This window comes from Panthera pardus, unplaced genomic scaffold, assembly GCF_024362965.1.
Source record: "Panthera pardus isolate Hobbes unplaced genomic scaffold, ASM2436296v1 HiC_scaffold_13, whole genome shotgun sequence".
Lineage (NCBI taxonomy): Eukaryota > Metazoa > Chordata > Mammalia > Carnivora > Felidae > Panthera > Panthera pardus.
Genome location: NW_026526688.1, coordinates 115,681,806 through 115,699,013, shown reverse-complemented (window position 1 = coordinate 115,699,013; position 17,208 = coordinate 115,681,806). Strand labels below are relative to the sequence as shown.

General features: G+C 37.7%; 1 protein-coding gene across 1 annotated transcript in view; it reads right to left on the bottom strand.

Annotated features, from left to right (window-relative positions):
• Positions 1 to 14,335: 14,335 nt before the first annotated feature.
• The window catches only part of DKK2 (dickkopf WNT signaling pathway inhibitor 2), a 103,993-nt gene continuing 101,120 nt past the window's right edge, over positions 14,336 to 17,208 (bottom strand). The window contains exon 4 of the mRNA XM_019416677.2: positions 14,336 to 16,720. Within this exon, the coding sequence (XP_019272222.1) occupies positions 16,470 to 16,720 (251 nt within the window). The 3' untranslated portion in view covers positions 14,336 to 16,469. The remainder of the gene's footprint in view (positions 16,721 to 17,208) is intronic.

The following is a 17,208-nucleotide window of genomic DNA, read 5'->3' as shown; positions in this document are numbered from 1 at the left end:
GACCTCCCAATCTCCCTCCATGCCTTATTTTTCTATCACTTACCAGCATCTAACATACAATACGTTTTGGGAGTGTTTCAAATTATTTTATTGTTAACTTCATGATGTTGGAGATTGTTTTCTATTTAGTTCACTTTTCTATCCCTAATCCTTAAATAGTGCTTGGCTTATAGTAGATCTTCAGTAAAAGTTTGTTAAATGAGTAGATACATTGAACACCTTTATCATAACTATGTCTAGGTTTTTTTGTTGTTGTTGTTTGGGTCAATAAGTACCCATGTTTGAAAAGTTTTTATTTATTTAATTTGAGAGAGACAGAGAGAGGGAGCAGGAGAGGGGCAGAGAGAGAGGGAGAGAATCCCAAGCAGGCTCCTCACTGTCAGTGCAGAGCCCATTGCGGGGCTCAAACCCACAAACTGTGAGATCATGACCTGAACTGAAACGGATTCTTAACCAACTGAGCCACCCAGGCGCCCCAATACCCATTTTTTTATAATTAATTTGGTTTCATTTGAATTCTGTCACTAGCTTCTAAATGAGCCCTGACCAGTCAGGAGTTACTGTCAAGTGGATGGAATCTAAAGCCAAAGGATAGGACAGGATTCCCTGAGTCTGTAGACCACCAGGATGGACATAGTGCCAAGACCACCAGACAGAAGGAAAGAAGATCTAGGTTCCCAAAAGACATCAGATTTTCCAGGCAGAAAGATAACAGAGTAGCAGCCTGTTTAGGAGATCAGTATAGAAAACAAAAAAGAGAAAATTTCAAGACAAAGGGCATAAAAAAAAAACAGTGTCAGATTTACCAGCAGGTCAAATAAAATGCAAGTTGGAGAAGATGACTGGATTTTCATCTCGCACTTTCTTGCTTAGTGTGGGGTGTTTTCATGTGTGAATATTGTCTAGGGGCTCTTTTTCCTTTCTGTTACAGAATTGCTTTTGCAATTTTTTTTCTGATTGCCCGCATTCTTCTCACACTGGGATTGAACCCCTCTGAGGAACTTCTGAGCTTTGCATCATTTTCTTGTAGATAATCCATTTGGATTGGAACACCAATGGAATGGTACAATTATAGAGACTAGAATCACTTCACCATAACTGACTTTGCATTTTTTCCATATATTTTTGGAGCTTGATCCAGGGACAAGAATCATTCACCCTAGCCACTTACAAGGACTTTGGGAAGAGTTTTTTCCTTTAGTAATTTTAGAAACTATAGGGACCACATAAGGACTCTATAAATGAATACCACAAATTAAAAGAAAGAGGAAAACCAGTGCAAAAGATTAAAAAAAAACACTTTATAATGGAAAGTGTTCGCTTTTAAAGATGAGCAGCTGGGATTTCCATATCAGGCAATCAGAGCTAAACCCCTGTGTATTAACGCACTAATGCATCCTAAAGATTTTTAAAAAGTGTTTTACAGTGGGATTGTGCATGTTCTCTCACTCTGTCTGGGAGCCTTCAGGTGCACAATTTCTAATAAAGATGACCGTGGCTCACTCTTTCCCATACCCAAGGGAATAGTTCTGCTGAATAAAATTTCTCAGCTTATTCATCACTTCTCCTTAAGGACTCTGATATGAAGGCTGCACATGAAATCATTCTATCTTTCCAAGTGATAAATTTTATGTTTCTTTGTGTTCCCCAAAGACAGCAATAGGTTTTGGGAAGTACTCCTTCGAAACCAGAGTCCACTACAATTACAGGTCAGACTGAGAATCAGGTCCTGGCCACTACTTCTCCAGGAGTGACCACCAGAGTTCCTTCTACTCAGTCAGAGATGAAGCCTGTCAGTAGGAAGGAAAAAATGTGTCCCAATGGCCCATTTCTACCCGGAGTCTTTTTTGACCTAACAAAGACTGCCAGTTAGACTGAAGTTGTCCTTCAGTTACGTACTGGGAACTCCAGTTCTCTGGGAATAGTTCCAAGACCTCCAGACTCATTGAACTCATAACTTTTTACCATCACATCATCAGAATGAATTCCTGTCCCTCTGGTCAATATTGGATTCTGACCAGTGTGAGTCAGGTGAAAGGTTACTCACTTAAAAATTACTTCAATTCTTTTTCTCTCCCTCTGACCCCTTCCCATCATTCTAGTAATTAACTTGTGTTTATCACTTATTAATACAAGTTTATATATCACTGTAGACTACAGGATTCCAGCAGGCTACTGGTTGACAAATGTCTGCTTATCTCTATATGGTTATAATTATTTAAGTTCAAAATTTTTAAAACTTACTTAATAGGGGTTAGTTTATAGGAAAATATAGTTTATAATTTTTTACAATTTTTTTACAAATTTTTACACAGTTTTTACAAATTTACAAATAATAATAAAAAGTAACTTTAAAATCTGACTCATGATGCATATACATAAGTAAAACTTTCTGACTCCTCCTTTGGGTCTTAAATGGAGACTGTGGCCTCATTGCATTGGTTAATTAAAGTAATGCCAAGTGAGGAATAATTTTGCAGGATAAGAAAGTAAAATCAAGTTCAAGGACACATTAAATTCAATACATGTCACTTATGCCTGCGTGAGAATGATATACCTCAAAATATTTTGCGGCGCACATTATCAAATTATTCCTCAGTATCCCATAAACTACCCCCTTCTCCCTAAAAACATATCCCTCCTCCCCCATAAATCCAGCATGGGAAATGGGCATATTCACAGGCAAGGGTTTTGATAGCAATTTTCATTATTATAGTCAATAAATGCTTATGGAGAACCTATTTTTTGTTGGAAATACAGATAGAAAACAAATTATGTTTTCCTTTTAACTGAATATTTCCCCCCTAGTAATGCTGAGCTAAACCCTGCTGGTGGAAAAGTATAGAAAAGACAAAATGGGGGAGAGGGTGTGCTGATGTTTTCAGATTTTAAGGTCTGAATAAATTCAGAATATTCCATTTTTATCAGTGCCACCTAAAGTAGCTGCCCCAAATGCCTAATTCAACCCACAGGAACAAAAAAATTATGAATTCAAGGAAAGAAAACTGAATATATGTTTTTTGCCTGATGTTTATAGAGGTTCACAATGGGTTTTTTGTTTGCTTGTTTGCTTGTTTAGATTTGTCTTATAGGTCAAGGAGTGTGTTTAAGATTTTCCAGACAGAGTGACACTCCTCCTCCAGTTTTTTACTCTCTTTTTTCAAATAAGGAAATTGCCTCCATATTACTATCAAACATGGAGTGCAATTGTCTCTGTGCTAATAGAAATTGTTGCTCAGCAAAGGTGACACCTGCCTAAGAAAAACTGATGGAATTTGGAAGGGTGTTCACTCGGGGCTGGGGAAGTCCTGACCCATCCTCCCCTTAACCAAATCTATGGCCTGTTCTCAGAGTGTGTTTTCTTTCCTGAAGAAACAGGCCTAGTGTTTTCTAAGTGGGATGCTTCCCAGGGAACTGTGGCTTCTGGCTTCTATTCCTACCTACGCCATCAGATCGTGGAGTAACCTCCTGTAAGTGAGCTTCTCTGTGATGATGTGTACGTGGTTACCCATGTTTGGGAAAGAGGTAGGATGCATGTTTAATGTTTGCTCCAAGCATCTGGCCTGAAAGGTGTTGCGTGCTCTTTGAGAGGAAGGTTAGCACATGATGTCATTGCTCCCAACATATGCTCAGATGTTAAAAAATGAAGGGAGGATAACTAAAGCAATACTATTTTCTTGGAGGATGTTGTCAAGTACTGAAGGAGGGGTGCACAGATAAGTAGATGGCAGGTTGTTTTCCTACCATAAAACACAACTTTTGCATCATATCACTCTGACAAGTGGAATTTAAAGGATATTTCCAGCAAGGTATGATGCACACTGGAAATGTTTGATGAAAGAACATGGGGAAGTGATCGGGGCCCTAGAAATATGGACTTGATTTGAACCCTTGGATGAAAATCCTCTTTTCTGGGTTGTTTCCATGACTTGTAATATTACAGTGATGACATTTGCATTCTCCAGCCCAGGATTAGCTAGAGAGGAAGTAAGGGCTCAGTTCAATTGCTTTAGTGAGCACATAAACCATGACATCTCCTGAAGATAAATCTAATTAAGGGATAGTAAACCCTAAGTCCATTTGCCTCTCAACATGGCTAACAGAGTTATACACAATTGTGACATTTGCCTGAATATAGAGGAAATTTTTCTTCATCGTCATCTGCATCCCGGTTTTGAATTGAAAGAAGTCATAATTTTCAAATGGTGATGTCAGATCCATTCCCACAACAGAGATTAGACAATACCACAAACACAGATTTATGGTTTCATGGGAGAAATCTCCTGTTTTCAAACATTTATCTTTAACAATGGGCTACTGGCAGGAAGAGAGAGCCAACAGTCGCACGTGAAAGATACAGTATTTAGTTGTCAAAGATGAATGATACACAGACACAGATTCTAGTTGCTTCTGTTGTATCCAATCCCACCAGGACCCCCATTTCTCTGCCATATTTAACATTAGCCACTATATGTTGAACACACATGAGATATAGGGTATCACAGTTTGTGTAGGAGAATTACCAAATATTCATCACACTTAATAATAAAAATATGCTACTTTGTAATTCTATCAAGGTAATTTCTATATTCAAGGATTAAAAAACTTTTTTTAAAATCAATATTTAAGTTACGGAAACTGAAGGGACAATATTACTTCATTTCCCTCCCCTGTGAAAAGATGAGATTGGATTAAAACACCAAAACCCTTTCTAGCTTTAAAACTACTCCATTGCACACTTTTTTTAAATTGCTAAAAGTTACGAGTTTTCTAACAGTGTCATCACATGGAACTTAGTCATTTCAGAATAAATTCCTTAAAAAAACTGTTGTCCCTACCTCAGTCTTTTATGGTGGTCTAGTGCTTTGTGTGTGTGTGTGTGTGTGTGTGTGTGTGTCTTTGTTTCTTTAAATACTATCTTTTTCCAAAAGAACTTGAGGGCGTTTGTGACTATGTACACGGTGTAGTAAGATTAAATAAATATAGGCCAAAAGTAAGACTAAGAGAAAATAGGGAGGATAGAGAGAGGATAGCATCAACACTCTCATAAAGCTCCCTTGTTTCCTGGAGATGAATCTCATACTTGGACCTCATCATTCCAGAATCCCAAAATGAAATGGGAAAGCAGTACCAATGGCAAGATTTTAGCTTTTCTAAAGCAGTAGTTCTCCACATGTCATCTGAGTATATATACTTCAGGATCCGTTAGTCCCTTCAGGGAGCTGCGAAGTGAAACTACTTTCATAATAAGACAAACATCTTTTGTTTTTTCAACGTCCTCCTCTCCAGATCACGGGGTAGAGTTTTCCAGAGGCTGCACAACTGTGGCTCCAATAGTGCGATCACCCTGAGGGTTAATGGAATGTGTGCTTGCGTATGCTTAAAAAAATTTTTATTTTACTTCCTAACCTGGCAAGTATTAATAGATACAGTCTACATAAACAAAAGTGCTTTGAGGGTCCTTAATCATTTTTAAGAGTATGAAAGAACCCTAAGCACGCTGTCCTAAAATATGAAGTTTTCTTTGTTTTCACTTTCCTTATATTAAATCCTGAAAATTGTCTTTCATAGATTTTTAATATTATTTATTCTTCCTGATTGTGGACGAATGAGCAACTTTCAGGTTATGTGTGATGTATTATAGTCATCAGGAGAGCAGTAGATCTTACCATTCAAAGCTCCTTTGAGGAACTGATAAACATCACAAACCTTTTCAACCAGACATAACAACAGACACACAGCATTTTGCAAGACTTTCATAACATTTTTGAGGGCCCCAAAGTCTGTCTGTTGATACCATGGGGTTCTAAGGACTCCTGCAAAAGGACAGAGATAGAAACCCAATTAAAGGTCAATTTAATAAAACCCAATTTTAAGATCAATTTGGGTAATATGTATGATAAAGAGAAGTTTAACAAATAGTGGTTCCTTTTTCTCCTCTCTCTCTTGTCATCTCTGTTTCCCCCCACAGCATAAACTAAGGTGAAGTGTTTCCAGTTATGCTCAAACTCAGTCTATAGCAGAAAGGAATATTGTTTCTGGTCACGTTGGTGTATGGCAGATTTTGCAGGCTCACCTTTTCTTCCTTGGATCCTAAAAATGATAACCTCAATTACATAGCATAAATCCATTTCCTTCAAATATACTGATGATCTCAAAAATAGAAATGCTCAAATCTCATAGATGTTAAACACTTGGCTATGTGCAGATAAGTGATCTGATGTAGGAGTGTAGAAACTCTCACGAGGACTGCTTAGTTAACAAGTATATTTATTGCATACCTCCCATAATACAGACCTGGGTGCTGCACAGGCTGTTTGAGTGCAGTATGGCATTTGGCTGAGGCTCAACTAATTTATAGGACAGAATTCATAAATGAATAGACATTACATTCATGAGAGATAGTTAACATGATCAAGCAGAATGGTTAAAAAGACTGTTCTAAATTCAGAAAACTTGGTGGGTATAGCATTTCCTGGCTGTAAGGCTTGTTCAAATATCTTAATCTGGTCTATTGAATTGGCATAAAGATAGTACCTAATGATGCATAAGTTTATTATGAGAATTAAATTTAGCAATGCAAATAAAATACGGAGAAAGTGTGTGTCATATAACAAGTGCTCAGTAAATGTTATTACAGAAAGTGCTGTGGGATGTGATGCAATGAGAAATGCAATATGATTTTGGAGAAGGATAGGCTCACCAGGGGTCGGAAGGGTCTAAGGGAGAGTTCATGAAAGAGGTAAGACTTCAGCTGTGGGGCTACTAAGTGAAGTGGGGAGTTATAAAGTTCTTGGTGCACAATAAATTTAAAATCTAATGGAGGAGAGAGGATCAGCCCCAATACGTATAAGCACAAGTGTCAGAAACATGGAAAGAATGCTGGGGTCTCTGGAGATACACGTAGAAGTGCTAAAACACAGGCGAGTGAAAGGGATAAAGAGTGGGCGTGCGTTACTAAAATGATTGGAATGGAGCTAAGTATATTGCACTACGTATGGGACCAGGTTGTTCCATTCATCCCTCCCAAATTAAATTTCACTTTTCTCGTAGGAATCTTTTGTGGTTAATGGTTCCAGAGGGAGGATTTGTCTTTTATTTTATTTATTTTTCAGGAGAACACACCTTATGCACACAGAAACACACACACATACACACCCACACCCCCAAATGAAGCATGTTTATACGTCCTTTAAGATATCTGTGGTTTTGTCTCTTCACTGACGGAGTAAAAAAATAAATAAAAGCTTGTGAAAGGAATTTTGGAAAAGGCTCACAAATACATGTTAATGGAAACAGAGACATTTGTACAGAAAAATTTCAGGGACATTCTAAAATAATGACTTTGCAATGCTTTGCCGATTTTTTTAAATGGACATGATGATATATCCTGGCTTTGTTTGTGCACTTTTCCTTATTAAGAACCCCCATTACTCTAATTAAAATAACACCATCTGGTTTTAATACTGTACAATAAGTCTTCTACCCCTTAATCCCAGGGCCAAAGCAACATTCAGAGTCTGGACCATGGAGAGGTCATGTGGTATTAGTTCACTTGCAGCTACAATTTATGGATTTGCTGGTGGAGGAGCCTGAGAAGCAGTGGTGCTGGAGATAAAAAAAAAATAGAGGATCTGGAAGAAAGAATAAGATACTAGAGTTGTGGGCATACATGGCAGATCCTCTCAAAATAGAGACCTTCACATTCTAGAGAGAAGACCTTTTTGAAGAGACAACATTTGATGGACCTCAATGAATTAAGGTCAGATAGAAACCATACTAGGCAAAAGGACTGAAGGAAAAGTGATTTTGATGGGGACAACCCTGGTGAGGATAGAAAGAAAATAAACTCATCTGAAGTGGAGAGGGAGAGAGGAGACGAGGTCAGGAAGGTAGGCAGAGGCCACGTTGGATTTAGAGGCTATTCTGAGGTAATGGCAGACTGGATATTTGTAGCAGAGGAACATGTGACATTTTGCTTTTTTCTAAACATACAAGAAAAAAAGCTCAACCGCAATTAAAAAAATATATAAAAATAATAAAAGCAATGGATGCTCAAAATACCAGAAAGAGGTGGGAACCAAAAAGAATTAGAGAACTCCAGCCCCTCTTAGCTTTAGTCAATTACTGATGCCAGAAATGCAGGCCCAGCATTTTCCTATAGTTCATGGTGTTTTGTTTTGTTTTGTTTTGTTTTTCAGGAGACTAGAAATCCAGATTTTTAGGTAAGAACTTTCCATTTTCTAAATGTTAGCAAATAATACAAATTTTTCTAAAATTGGGATACAAGCCATCACATTAAACACCAGTCTTTAGTAGACAACACTAAACATGTATGGAAGCCAGATGAAGCCCTGGACTTGATAATTTACCATCTTATAATGTTGCATCTTGACTTTCATAGACTGTGAAGGAGAACAGTGAAAAGAAAACACATATTAACATTTACACCTAGGTAAGGTGTCAGTCAGGGTCCTGGCAAGAAACAGGTGTCAGACAGAGACAGGTCATTAAAGAGAGATTGATGAAGGTGAATTTATAATGATGTAGGCAGTGTTCACGAAAAGCAACAAGGGATGTTGATGCACTCAGGGCTAGGATCAATAGGTGTTAATGTTGCTATGTCTGAAGTTGTCATTTCTGAAACCTGGAGAGGAGTCACAGAAAGGGCATTCATCCCCATATGCGGCCTTTGGTGGAAGAATACTGTCACTACCAGACTAGGCCATGTCAGAAGAAAAGCTAAGAACCCTCTGTTTTCACTGTCAGATCTTCTTCAAGTGCCTTCCTTCGTCAAATCCAGCAAAGAGCTAGAGATTTAGGGAATCTACTAATGCAATCGATATCAGTCAGTCTCCTGGGACATAAGAGGGCAAAGAAAAGCCATCAATCGGGTACCTTTAAAAAAAATTGATTTCAAATATATTACAACTTAATATTTATACCAATCCAATAAGCAATAACGATCTTTCCAACTTGGGACATTTTTATGGGAACCAATTACAAACTAAAAGTTGTGGCTTTTTTTGTAAACAGCAAATTACAGTCATTATACAAATGGTCTTTTCTTACCTCACTCTGTTATATAATTTATTTGTAAACTTTATAAACTGGGATATACATATACGATGTTCTTATTAGCATTGTCCAAAATACTAAATGGGCCAGTTTGTCCCCTGGAAAAAAAATCAATGGGGAGGAATATCTGCTGGGGAGAGAGCGATAAACTGTTAGCCCTAATTCCAGCATTAACTACTATGTTTTCAGGAAAAATAAGGTAACTGCTTTTGGAATTACTCTTAGAGTGAGAATCTTAGAGTGAATAAATGGTTACGAAAGATAGACTTTAACCTCAGCTCTGACACTAATGAGCTCCGTGTCAGTAGGCAAGCCATAGAATCCCCCATAATCATAAAAGGGGTGGTTGTTTCCAATGGAGGCAGCATAAACTAATGGCTAAGAGTGCAGACTCTTCTCAGAGAGTCAGGGTCTCAAATCCTGGCTCCAGCTCTCTTGGCTGTAGTGTGGTTGCTTTGAAGAATGACAGGAGATGGTGTAGAAGCACTACTAAGCCAGCACCTTGTCCATAGTAAATATTCAAGCATATTGTAAGGAATAAAGTATCACACTTGATGGCATTCTGAGGCAAAGTAAACAGAGCTGATTATAATCATTACTATTGTCTATATCCTATGAGAGTGTCCCTAGGAACATTCTTTTTTGCCAGCTGATGAGGAGATAAGAGTTGGGTTGTTGGTAGATTACCTGAAGAATCTGAGAAGGATGTTGAACTAGCATAATATTCTGTTTGGATAGTCCCTAAGGCATTGTTTTTTCTGTGAAACTCCCACCCCTAATAGCCCATTTTCCCCCAGTTAATCCTTCTCTTTAAATGCTTCCTTTGATTTATTTCAAGGCTACCAAAACATAAGTTCCTTCAAAGAAAGTTCACATTCCCCTGCTCCCTGAACATTTTCTTGAATTGTCTCTGCCTGTTCTTCTTCCAGATGGTCAATCTCTTCAACCTATCCTACTCTTAACACTGTTAGGTTTTTCTTGAGATTGTTTTTCCCTGTTAAGTAATATCTATTACTTCTCTTCCGAAGCCCTAAACCTGTTTTTGAGCAACCTTACACTCATTAAAGAAATAAATCCTAACTACTTTTGAGTTGTATTTACTGTTTTTAATTAAGAAAAGTCTTGCATAGCATCCCTACATATCTCCACACTAAGAATGATTTTTAACGCTCCCAAACTGAAGCTAATGGTGTAGTGGAGAGCATACTCTTCATAGAGAATTAAAAGTCCCTTGAAACATGTAAAAACGAGTTTTGCTGTGTATTTCTCTCAGACATTATACAAGGTAGCATCACTATATTTGGATCTTGGAAAGTTATAAAACATGGGTATGTGTTAAATAGTTTGCATGTTACTGTGAAATTTCCATAGACATTGCTTGGCTTTCCTGTTCTCTAAACAAGCTTTAAGTGTGGCGTACAACTGGACAAAGAATGGGACATCTGAGTGGCTCAGTCGGTTAAGTGTCGGACTCTTGATTTCAGCTTAGGTTATGATCTCACAAGTTCGTGAGCTTGGGCCCTGGGTGAGGTTCTGTGCTGACAGTGCAGAGCCTGCTTGGGATTCTCCCTCTCTCCCTCTCTCTTTGCCCCTTCCTCCCTCCCCCACAAAATAAATAAACATTAAAAAAATTAGACAAAGAATAAATGGGTATTGCAAAAGACAAGAGCACAGTGGTAAGAAGTGATAGGCAAAGTAGGAAAAGAATGGAGGATAGAATGATCTCAAGCTCATAGTCTGCCTGAAAAGCTTAAGTGAGACTTAGAATATTTTATATGCATTAGCTGATCTGATGTTCTCCATCTGTTACTAGCCCCTGGAGACTGACTGGCCATTAAATACAGAATGATGACTGGTGTAGCAGGTGTAGTGAAGTGGGAAGGTGTGGAGCAAATAAAACAAATCCATGGCATCTATAAGAAATGTTGACCCCCAGGAAATTTTAAAAGGTTGTGCATTGTGGTATTCATGACGTATGTGTGAGCGGTATGATGGCAAGTGTATTTCTCCTGAAAGCACTTCAATTACTTGCATATTGTTATGTCTTTAGAATTCCCAGGTCCTACACTATATAATTACTTAAAACTCAAAGAGAACTATGACTTGCTTTGACAAATTGCCCTTTACTGCAACTCATTGGCCCGATGTCAATGGGAATGGTGCCTGGGCTACACCCTTTGCTTAAATGATTCTCTAAACCTACTGCTGTGAGTCAGCTATTCTCTTCCTGTAAGTTTTCCTTGACACCATTTGACATCTGCATCAAATTGAAGTTTCTTATTAGCACTTTTTAGGATTTCTAGCATTCCACCTGATGCATCTCTTTCCTACATTAAAACTGTCTCTGCTCAGTCCCTGTTTATTCCCTCTTCTATACCCTCCATTTTTCTGCAACTGCTTTTCTTAGTGCATCCAACAAGCTCTCTCTTTTTGTTGACTCCATCCCTCCTTTGCATAATTTTTTCTCAAGCTCTCAAGATGGCTGGCAAGAAATTTGCAAAGGGTAATTTTCTAAAGAATTGTCAGCATTCTATGAGGGCAATTCTTCCCTTAGATATTAAATACAAGGGCACTGTACAGGAAAGAGTTTTTTAACCCTTTTTTTTTCTTATCAACAATGTCTCTATGACCTTGATCCTTGGGTTAGGCTAGAGAGATTCTTTCGCTCATGAAACCTGCATCCAGTCCAACAGCAAATCCAGTTGGCTCCACCCCCAACATACCCTAAATCCAGCTGTCTCTCATGACCTCCACCTTACCTCGAAAATCTAAGCCACCTGTGGTTCTTGCCTGGATGCCCTTGTCTCTTCTCTACACAACAGCCTGGGTGAAATTTTTAAAACATGTTAGCTCATGCTACTCCTCCACTCAAAAGCTCTCAGCAACTCCATCTCTCTTTGAAAATAAAAGTACTTATCAAGTCAGTAAGGTTCTACACAATATGACCCACCTTCTTCTCTGACCTCATGTTCCAGCTCTCTCCCCTTACCCATCCCATCTGAGTCTCCCCCTCAGCTTCTTCCCAATGTCAGAAGTTTGCCCATGCTCTTCTTCCTGGGCTGCCATTTCTCCAGAAATTTCCATTCCCAGACCCTCACTTCACTCAGGTTTCTATTCATAGTTGCCTCCTCTAAGAGATCTCCCTGACCACAGAATCTAAAATAGCACTGTCTTCCTCCGTTTCTTTACCCTGCTTCAATTTTCCTCATGGGGCTCATCCTCTGTCTCCTATAGTATTTACATAATTTTTATTTAATTATTTTACTGCCCTAAAAAATAACTGGAGTGTAAAAACAATGAAAGGAGGAACTTTACTGGTTTGGATTTCTGCTTCTACCGTTGTGCCTACTAAGCTGCCTGCCATATAGAAGGCACTGTCAGTGAGTGTGTGTTGAGTGAAGGGGTATAATTTGGGAATATCTTCTGTGTCCCGGGGCATCCTTTGCTCAGGTAATTTTCAGAAGTATCAATAGCAATTTTATTTCAGGAATTTGTTGATGTGCTTCTACAGCTTGGATAAATGAAGGGATGAGGAAACAAGTAATGCATAAAGCAGTGGAGGCAGCACTATAGCACACCCCCAAAAGGGTCAAACTGCAAGATATATGGAGGCCACATCACCAAACCAAACATATTCTCAAGCACTGGCAATGCTTTGAATATGCTAGGTGTGTAAAAAAGAAACCCCAGTTGAGGCTAAGACCAAATGGTGAATTTCTAAACTTTACCAGTTTTACATTAAGGCAGTAATGCTTCAAATACCACTCACTCTCTAAAAGTAGATGGAATACACAGGTGGATTCTTCTGATGGGGAATGATGTGGGGGAGGGGTTTCTTCTTTCCTAGTTTAATGTGGAGTGTATAATAATCTTTGTCCCACTCTATCCCTCACTCACTCCTTTCATGTGCTGTGAATTATCCAGTTTTGTAGAATTTCAAATGAGATTCTTGAGTTCTGTTCCTTCTCCACCCTTCTTCTTTGGCACAAATTGCCAGAAGAAAGTGTGTCATTTCATTCTGCCCATCCATACTATAAGTTTTACAGGGGCAGCTCCCATAGATAGAAATGACGTTGTCTGGTGTTGTCTGAGAATGGGCAACTTTCTAGTATCTTGCTCTGGGATCTGTCTCTAGTATCCTCTTGCCCACAGTACACATCACACTCTCCGATAACTTTACCAGCTTTAGGGTAATCTGTCATCTGCCTTTCTCTCTCAACTTTTTTTCTCAAATGGCCTGAATTTGGGGGTGGAGAAAAGTGCAATTGATTGTTTCCTTCCTCAAATCCTAGTGCTATGATAGGGCATTGTGTTTCTTGGCTAAAAAGGAAGTCTAGACAATTTGTCAGTTCTCAGAGCATCTCCCTGAGCTCAGTGGAAAAGAAAAATATTACCCATATGACTGTTATAGTCTAAAAATACACTGTAACTAGGAAATACAAATGTTCTCAATTTGAGGAAATGGATAACTATTTAAGAATAACTATTTGAGTGACTAATTAGAATAATGTGGGAGTTATTTCAGCAATGCTTGAGGTATCTTCAACTCTGAACTCTAGCTATGGGACTGTTTTAGTTTCATTATGCTGCCATAGCTACACTTAATCCATTCCACTGTCACAGAATGTTTATTTTCCACATTTCCAGCCCATTAACATCTCTAATACAACATGGGTTTTTACAACCACTCCCAGTCTCAAAATTGGTGAGTACTGTTTATCAAACACTTCTGACATCTCTGTGTTTAGGAAGCAGAGGAAAGACCTTCCCAGGAAGTGGATTTGGGCCAGGTAACTCAGTCTGTATCCATAGAGGGACAAAGATATTTTGTAGCTTCTTTGCGCCATGAGGGGGATGAACCAATATCCTAAGCATGTTGGCATCTCTATTTTGGGAAATTGTAATCTGGAGAGATGATTATAGGAAATTCGCTAGGTGGCTTCAAGCATTTTGAAGAAGTCTGCAGAGAGCCCTTGTTCCAAAATATTCTGGAACGCTAAATAAGAATAAATGGGTACAAAGCCCAAGCTGGCATATTTTAGTTTGATGAAAAAATAACTTTCTAACAATTGCATCTGTCTTGCCATGAATAAGCTGCCTTTAGTAATAGTAAACTGCCTTGGATCATCTCATGGTGATGTCATCCAAAGGATTCCTAACCCAACTGTAAAATCAGATCAAGTAAGTCCATTTGAACTCTGAGAATCTATGATTCTATGAAAGTTTTTATCATAAGCAAAGCACAAAGAAATTTGAATTCCATTTTTGAAGGAAAAAATTTAATATATTTTATCTTATTATACATTTTCCCTAAATTACAAAGTCAATAGCTGCAAATATATTCTGCTACAAAGCTTTCTGTAAGAAATATCTCTATAAGAAAATACATCTCATTAACATTTCCTGTAAATAAATTACTTCAAATAATAATTTTGGGATGTACATAAGGGAAATAATGCAAAAACCAGATTGTAGATGTAATTGCTATATAGGAAATGTTTGACTGAAATGTTCCATTTTTCACGTTGCCAAGCTTATAGAAACCTGTTTGTACAGACTTTGGTTCTTGGATAGATCAGCTTATAATTTTTGTTTTAGCAGACATGTGGGGAAAATGTAAATCTTAATCACCCTAGTAAGTGTGTATGGGAAGCTGAAATTTTTAATAGATATGCAGACTCAGATTCAATTTCTACTGAGAAAACTTGAATTTGAGACTGCAGAAGGGGTTGAAGTAAAAGAAAATTAAGGAGTGACTTTCAGTCTATAAAAGAAAAGGTCAAAAGTAACAACTATAAGATAACATTTTTGCTTTATGCTCTAGACATAATATTTAGAACTGAGTAAAGTAAAAAAGTGATAAAATGGTTTCAAAGAATTTCGAGACTGTGGTTCCTATAGGTTAGCAATATGTAGATTTTACAAGTTATTCCATTTATATTTTTAATTTCAATGGCTGCAGAAAACGGAAACACTATCTTTGGCAAAAAACAGCTATTGCAGACAGAAACTGGTACAGAAATTTCAGATGGTGCCATTGGCAAGTTAGAAGCTTATCAAGGGCAATGGAACCTCACTATACTAATCTGCATTGGGAATCCATTTCATGAGACCTCCTATTATTTTAGGACCTCAAAAATATAAAATAAATACTCTGAGGTCAATTAGCAACCTACACAGAATTCATCTGCATAGTAAATATTGTGATAGCAAACCCCATGGAAAACTTCCATTTAGGTTGTGTGGCTTTGGGCTTCAAATATGAATAGTCAGTTTTGTGCTTCAGATGTATGATCAACATGTTGTCAAAACCTCAGTATTTGCCATTTTTTTTCCATTTCCTTTGTGTACTTCTGTCCAGGGCAAATATAGATCAAGTTTCTATTATCAGCTTTAGCCAACTATACTGCAGCATGTGTAAAGAATAAATGTATGTATCAGTCTAATTCTATCAAACATAGGGAATGCCAAAGCTTCAAAAAATAACAATTAGCATTGATTCTGTATTTTGGACACCTTGAAAATTTTTGCAAACTATGAAATTCTGCTCGGTACTATTCACAATTAATCAGGATAGTTTGGAAAATGAAATATATTCAGGGTAGGAATTACATACAATCAAGAAAGATACAATGTCATTCTTTTAGAATGTGAATGCACTCTTTTTGTCTTCTACTGGTTCTTACTAATTACTGATGCAATTAAATATTTGAAAAACGTAAATAAACAGTTTGAAGAAAAACAAGTTTGGTTTTTCCTAAAGGCCTTCATAAAGGACTTGCAATTATTTTGAAATTATTTGGAAAATACTGACTTTTTTTTCTTATCTACCAAGGCCTTTCACTGAGCAGTAGAAGTAGTGTTCCAAACTAAAAGGTGATTCTGTGTTGCAAATTAACTATGTTCCAGGACTTCATTTCCTATTTAACAACTCTTTTTACATAAGAGCCTATTGTATGCCAAGGTATACAGGGACTATTTTGTTAAACTATAACTTTGAACTAGAAATATGGCTTTTAGGTTATTTCTATAGGCAATCACCAATCTGAAGGAAACCAATCCTCCAGCACAACCTAAACTCTGGGAAAGTCACATGGTATCCGTAATTTTCACTGTGTGCTTTTTTCAGTAATAGCATCTTCACAAATGTGTACATTATTTACATAAACAAGTTGCATAATGGAAACACATTGGTTGTACTACATTTGTCACCCTTTCTAATCTGCTTATCCTCTTTTCCTTTTTCTCTCTCTCTGTGAGCTCTATATTCTTAATCACATTCCTTATTTTTTAGCCATTCTTCTAAGATCCAAATCCTATTTTCCACCATGCTGTAATGCATTAAATACACAGATTCACAGTCTGCTAGCATTGATTCTCCTCAGAGGTGATCATATTTTCTGACACACGTGGAGTCTGGCTTTGGAGGAGTAGGTGGCATCTTTCCATACTTTACATGACAGGCCCTTTGCGCAGTCACACCGCTGGAAAATTTCCAGCCCGTGAGAACCCTTCTTGCGCTGTTTGGTACAGACTTCCCCCTGATGGAGCACCGGTTTGCATATTTTGGTCCAGAAGTGACGAGCACAGCAAAACCCTTCAATGCAGTCTGAAGATCGTAGGCAGGGGTCTCCTTCATGCCCTACAGAGATGATGACCAAAAGATATTATCATCACACTTGAGAAAAAAGTTCTACTTGTCACTCAGAAGCACATAAGATATTTGTGCTTGTACTTCCCTCCATGAAGTTATCATTACTATGGAAAGTCTTGGATTCATATCAATCGGGTGTCTCTCTAATCATGTCAATCCATTATCATTCATTTTGATTATTTGCTGTCTGCATATCAAGTTCTATGAATAGCTAGGACTTTACTTTGGCATGGTCTGCTTTTAGATATTCCCCTGATCATGTCTGTTGGTTTTTTATTTTAACTAGGTAAGTGAAAAATAAGTAAATAAAAAAAAAAGTGCTTTCAAAGTAATTAATTTGATACCTTCCTGGAAATATAAATAAACTGATTCAAGGAGAAAGCTGAGATTCTCAGGAACTCCTACAACCATGTATCAATGTCTAGCCAGCAAACAGAAACTTAAAATATAAGGTGTTTAACGCAGAGAACCAGACA